Source organism: Triticum aestivum, chromosome 4B, assembly GCF_018294505.1.
Source record: "Triticum aestivum cultivar Chinese Spring chromosome 4B, IWGSC CS RefSeq v2.1, whole genome shotgun sequence".
Lineage (NCBI taxonomy): Eukaryota > Viridiplantae > Streptophyta > Magnoliopsida > Poales > Poaceae > Triticum > Triticum aestivum.
The window spans coordinates 142,094,316-142,100,197 of NC_057804.1; the positions used below are offsets into that span (position 1 = coordinate 142,094,316).

A 5,882-nucleotide genomic window follows, 5' to 3' on the forward strand; every position below is an offset into this window, starting at 1 on the left:
CGTCTCCCTCCAGGTGAAAACCTGATCTCTGGATCGGGTGGTGGCGGCTCTATGATCGTTACAATCTGGGAGGCACCGCTCTGGAGTCCTGGCTTTGTCGTTGTCCGTTTCACCCCTCCATGGTGGTTTGTCATGATGGAGGTCTCCATTGGCTCCAAGCGGTTTCCTTTGCATATTCGTGGCGGTGGAGCGGTGTTTCGGTGTCCGGCATCTTTGTATCTTGCCTTGGGTGTGTGTGTTGTGTGTGTGGTAGCGTGAGTTTGTATCGTCTCTCAGATGTATTGCGGTTGTGCTTTATAAATAAAGCGGGAGAAACCCTTTCTCGTAATGTAAAAAACATTTTGCCTCCGTTTTAAAAAGGAAAGGCAGCCTGACCGATCCTATGCTATGGCTATCCGGCTGACATGCAGGACCATGCATGATGGACGCCGGATTCATACCCCCGTTTACCTCTCGGTGATCGTGATTGCACGACGGGCTAGGCGAACGTACGCGCGTACTCTTAGGCACGTTTGCAGTTTCGATCTCCTTTCAGTTTGATATACAGATGATCGATGATGGGCTGATGGCGTTGCAGCTTGATTCATAAACCAACAAGGCACGCTTTACCATCAATGCGCACACCTTACATGCTTGTTAAGCCACAATAAAATGGGAAAAAAGACCACACTTTTTACACTAGCGCGCGGCGCTTTCTGAGACAGTGATTGCACGAACATGCCTTCAAATTCCCCACGAAACAGATACGATTACACATATTTTTGTGTATATTTATTGGATTGTTAAATTTGTACGATGTTGCCGTTGTCACAATTAATACTGCTCCCTCCGTTCAAACAAGTTTGTCCCTTAAATGAATGTATCTAGTATCAAGTTAGTGCTAGATACATCCATTTAAGAAACAAGCTTGGGACAAGTTTTTTCGAATGAAGGGAGTACGTGGCAAACATTCTTGCAACAATCATATTCCGGCCACTTGTTTAGTTCGAATTGAAACTATACTCATGCAGATATGGTCGGGTCGGGTGAGTTGGGGGGTAGTGGTTAACCTGTTAATGATGTAGTACGTGCCAACCTCCAAGCTTCCAACATCTTTGAGGTCGTTCCCCAAAAGTCTCTTCTTCTGAGGTTGGAAAGTCCCTCTCAGCCTTCTGCTCCATGATTCCTTCATGCATCATCATAGAACCATCCTGTTGTCTGAATTTAATTTTCTGATCGTTGTGTTCTTATGATGTCCACTCATATTTGAGGAGAGAGGGAAAGAAACACGGAATTGAAGACACCGTTTGTTGTCCTTCCTTCTTAGAACATACGTCTCCTGTCTACCTCACAAGCATACGGCAGAATCAGGATTATATTACTGCATTAGTGACAGCTGATCACAAAACTGCACAGAAAACCTTAAGGAATAAAATAACATTTTGGCATCAAGGGGAAGAGAAGATGATTATCTGCATCGTAATGATGCAGAGGCTAGAGGTTTCAACCTCCATTTAGAAAAAATGTATGACTGCTCTCTTCTGCCGAGATCAACTTAAGTACATCCAAATCAATTATGCCCTTAGCTAAAATGCGCTCGACATACCAGCTGGCTGTGTTTGGTACATAGTAGTTGGCCTTGGCTATCTTTCTTATCCAGTAGACAAATTGTACCTAAGCCCACCATTAAAGAAAATTCCAACAGCCAATATCTGCACGATTTCTTTACAGGCAAGACATCCTTTCTTTCTGGTGGAGAATTAAAATCTCGAGAACCAACTGCAATAATATTTGCCCATGATTGGTTATCCCGCGCATTTTAATAGTATGCAAGTACATATATGTTGCCGTGTTGGAAAATGGCAGGTCAGTGTGGACTGTGGACAATGTCCATGCAGCAACTACATTGATAAATTCCTCACGCGTCTTTATCTTTTGGAGTACATTCGTTAAGAGAGTTAAGCCTAAAAGAATACTGTAGATGAGAATTTTTAATTAATTAGTTCCACGTACTGCTTGTGGTTGCTTTAGTCGGCTAGCAACCACCACAAATACTAGTCCTTGAAAAGAAATGTAGAAGCGAGCAACACACCATCCTCCTCCCTCCCTCCTCCCGGACATCTTTATATCATCACGCAGCGCACGGCAATGGCGGCCTTGCTGCCACCACCACGACCACCACCATTGCCAATCCAAAGGGAGAAGGAAGCATGGACTGCTGCATCTGCGGCCCCATGGCCGCCATCTACAGGCCTCCGAGGAACACCATATGCTCCCCGTGCTACGAAGGTTCCAAGGCCATCATCGCCTTCCTCAACGACGGCGACCACGCCGCCGGTGACGTCCAAGGCGACCGTGGCTTGGTGACCCCCCGCGGATTGATCAAGCACACCGAAAACTCCACCAAGGCAAGAACTCTCGAATTTATTAATCCTCATGGTCTCCAATGTTGCATATCAATCGTGTATACTTAAGCTGTCACGAACTGTGATGGAGCTCTCAGCTCTGCATGTAAAGCAAGATACTTAAGCTGATGTCCTATGGCGAAATATCGTTTCCATAGAAACACGAAAGACCTGCATCTGCATGCGACGGGCGCCTTAATTAGTTCGTCCATCGTGGTTTATTTGCTCTGCCGTCACCGCCAGTACTATCTTACCGACCGGTGAGCCGCATGTCTCCGTCACAGAATTGCATGCATGTCTGAACAGGAAAGTTTGGTCGGTGAGAATGACACCTGACGCCACTCTCATGATTGACGCTTCTAAAGCTCAGTTAATAAAGTTTTAAAATGCGTAATCAGTAACACCGGGAAGTCATTACCCTAAAACTTCTTTGTTTGTGATGTTGAAGCAGGGGATGAGAGAAGCATGGGAGCAGATGAAGGAGATGAGAGACAGGGAGGAGGCGGCGAACCAGCGGGCCGGGTTCCTCGAGCAGGGCTTCGGGGCGGCCTGGATGGAGGGAGCCCACACCGACATCGTCGTCAAACCTGGAAATGGGCCGCCAATCCCGGCCCACAAGGCCATCCTGGTGAGCCGCCCTCCTTTGTCGGCCTTTGAAGTTTTGGCACTGGTGCAAGACGTTAACACCGGCCGTGCATTCCGTGCAGGCGGCGAGGTCGGAGGTGTTCCAGCACATGCTGTGCTCCGACCAGTGCAAGGCGGCCCCCGCCGGCGGCTGCGTCTCCCTCCCGGAGCTGGCCCACGACGAGCTTTCCCTCTTCTTGGCGTTCCTGTACACCGGGACCCTCGACGCGGCCGCGGCGGCGACGGCGACATCGGCGTCCGAGCGACGGCTGCACGCGCTCCTGGTGGCCGCGGACAAGTACGACGTGCCGTTCCTGGGGCGGGCATGTGAGGCGCGGCTGGCAGCGGCGATGGATCCTGCGAATGTGCTGCGGACGCTGGAGGTGGCCGACCGTGTCAGCTCAGGCGGCGCGCTGAAGGAGCGCGCCATGGGCACGGTGGTGGAGCACGCGGAGCAGGTGGTGTTCTCCGACGAGTACCACGACTTCGCCGTCAGGAACGCCGGCTTGTGCGTCGAGATCACCAGGGCGCTGCTCGCCAAGGCCGCCGGCGCCAAGAGGGCGTGAAGTGCACTATGCACATGTAGTATATAGCTAGATGCATACATGCATCTTTTCTGGCAGAGAAAAGTCGTTGTATGTACATCCGTCATGCGTGTGTCTGAAACGCGATCAATGCAAGATTAATTCAGGGCTGGGCAACGTGGGACAAGATTAGTCGATGCGTCCATATAAAGTCTTTCTCCTCTCTCCTCGAACCGAACCCTAGACGCGCCGCCTAACCGCCGCCGCCGCCGTTTCTCGCTGATCTGGGCCTCTGCTCTGCGTGGAGGCATGGACCAGACGGAAGCCCTGCCCGACGACACGCTCACCAACGTCCTCGGCCGCCTTCCGCCGTGCGACCTCGCCGCGTCCCGCTGCGTCCGCAGGACGTGGTGTGCCGTCGTCGACACCCACCGCCTCTTGGTGCCGCACCTGCTCCCGCACTCGCTGCACACGGTATCTTCGTCAACTACATCGACTACAATCGCCCGCGCTACTTCGCCCGCCCCTCGGCGCAGAAGCCCGCGATCGGCTGCAACCTAGACTTCTTGCCTGGTTATGCCCATGATTACGAGCCAATCGCCGATCACTGCAACGGTCTCTTGCTTTATGGGGGTCAGACGGACTCGTTGTACGTGGCCAACCCCGCCACAAGACGGTGGGAAGATCTCTGCCGCAAGGGTGGCGACTGCAAGAGGAACCCATACCTTGTGTTCGACCCTGCAGTCTCACCCCACTATGAGGTGTTTTCGATCCCGTATGTACCCGTGGATCCTGCACAAGATTCCACGGAATGGCCACCATCCTCGTGGATGTTAGATGTATTCTCGTCTAGTACAAGGCAATGGTACCAGACGTCTTTTCTCCGCCAAGGCGAGGCTATGGGGACAGTGGCTACTGCTCGACTAGATCCTATGATGCCGTGGTCGGGCGGTCCAAGGTGGCGCTATAGTGTGTATTGGCGAGGATCACTTTATGTTCATTGCAGAGGTGTGTTTGTCGTGAGGTAATACATCGGTCTTGACACATCTTCCCGAAACAACTTCTATATTGTCTTAGTATTAGTAGTGCTTTTCTTATGTTTGGATTTGACTTATTTTATCTTGCAGATTATCTTTGTCAGATGGCAAGTACCAAGTAATTAAAATGCCAATGAATATTGCAAAAGGCCAACAGGGTATGTATCTTGGAAAATCAGAAAAAGGGGTATACCTCGCAATGATGACACATGATACAGTACATCGACTCCGGGTTTATAATCTTGTTGAATCAAGCAAACAGATCAACTGGGTGTTGAAGTATGATGTTGATCTTGAGCCATGGACAACGGAATGGTTGGACAACCTCAAGGGGTTTGACAAAACTTGGAAGCTAGATGAAGGAGATGACGATGTGGACGAGGGCGAAGAAGAAGAAGAAGAAGAAGAAGAAGAAGAAGAAGAAGAAGAAGAAGAAGAAGAAGAAGAAGAAGAAGAGGAGGAGGAAGAAGACGAAGAGGAAGAAGAAGAAGAAGAAGAAGGAGAAAATCAAGGAATGCTAAAGGGGGATAATCTGGAATGGGACTCCGACTATGATAATGTTCTGGATCTTAAAGATGGTAGGGGAGGCTTCTTTAGGCATGTCGACTGCCTTGGCTTTCACCCGTACAACGAGGTTGTTTTCTTGGATTTATCATTTAAAGTAGTGGCTTATCATTTGAAAACCTCGATGGTTCAGAATCTAGGCAACATCCGCCCAAGTGATTACCACCTTGCACACACAAATGGCATGTACGGATTATTTCCGTACACTCCTTGCATGATTGGGGAACTTCGAGAGCACGCTTCAAGGAGTCATCGTGGACATTAGCACATTTTAACTGTTTAGCTACATCAGTTTAAGGAATGATAAGCCTTCTCCAATTTACTTTTATTGACGTTGGTTACGCGGAACAAGGGTCCTGCATATTATTTAGACGATTCAAGGTTCAAGTCAAGTGTCGAGAAGTGTTAGGCGGCTTTGCTTTAGGCTGTTTCTTCAACTATTTGATCAATTTTTCCAGTTGCATAAATGAGTAGACTTCTACTACTGAATTCAAGTCAAATTTTGCACCGGTGAGGAATTTGCGGACATGTGCTATTGTGTTGTGTACTTGATTCATTTGAATCTTCGATGACTCACTTGGATGGACGGTTGGTGTGGGTGCTCAACTACAATGATTTTGATGTATTGTACCTAAAATGCCAAACATTTGATAAGAGGACACACGCTTCAAGTCGACTCAGAAAACAGGAAGATAATTTTGACCTACTGTCAGGGTGATTTTGATCACCCCGCTTCGAGTCGAAGGCGT

General features: G+C 49.2%; 2 protein-coding genes across 2 annotated transcripts; both read left to right on the forward strand.

Annotated features, from left to right (window-relative positions):
- The first annotated feature begins 2,069 nt into the window (after positions 1–2,069).
- Positions 2,070–3,709, forward strand: LOC123094645 (BTB/POZ domain-containing protein At3g56230). The gene is made up of 3 exons (XM_044516607.1): positions 2,070–2,387; positions 2,836–3,012; positions 3,092–3,709. The coding sequence occupies exons 1-3, from the start codon at positions 2,190–2,192 to the stop codon at positions 3,572–3,574; spliced, it is 858 nt and encodes a 285-aa protein (XP_044372542.1). The 5' UTR covers positions 2,070–2,189; the 3' UTR covers positions 3,575–3,709.
- A 102-nt stretch (positions 3,710–3,811) lies between these two features.
- LOC123094644 (ATP-dependent RNA helicase MAK5-like) lies at positions 3,812–5,535 on the forward strand. Its single transcript, XM_044516606.1, has 2 exons — positions 3,812–4,556; positions 4,660–5,535. The coding sequence occupies exons 1-2, from the start codon at positions 4,363–4,365 to the stop codon at positions 5,396–5,398; spliced, it is 933 nt and encodes a 310-aa protein (XP_044372541.1). The 5' UTR covers positions 3,812–4,362; the 3' UTR covers positions 5,399–5,535.
- Positions 5,536–5,882: the final 347 nt, after the last annotated feature.

What these genes read in the sequence shown, in the direction of transcription:
- LOC123094645 (XM_044516607.1), top strand. Translation starts at nt 2,190, where the DNA reads ATGGACTGCTGCATCTGCGGCCCCATGGCCGCCATCTACAGGCCTCCG. An exon ending in ACACCGAAAACTCCACCAAG is followed by an intron (nt 2,388 to 2,835) that starts GCAAGAACTCTC and finishes ATGTTGAAGCAG; the next exon opens with GGGATGAGAGAAGCATGGGA. An exon ending in CGGCCCACAAGGCCATCCTG is followed by an intron (nt 3,013 to 3,091) that starts GTGAGCCGCCCT and finishes CATTCCGTGCAG; the next exon opens with GCGGCGAGGTCGGAGGTGTT.
- LOC123094644 (XM_044516606.1), top strand. Translation starts at nt 4,363, where the DNA reads ATGTTAGATGTATTCTCGTCTAGTACAAGGCAATGGTACCAGACGTCT. An exon ending in AGAGGTGTGTTTGTCGTGAG is followed by an intron (nt 4,557 to 4,659) that starts GTAATACATCGG and finishes TTTATCTTGCAG; the next exon opens with ATTATCTTTGTCAGATGGCA.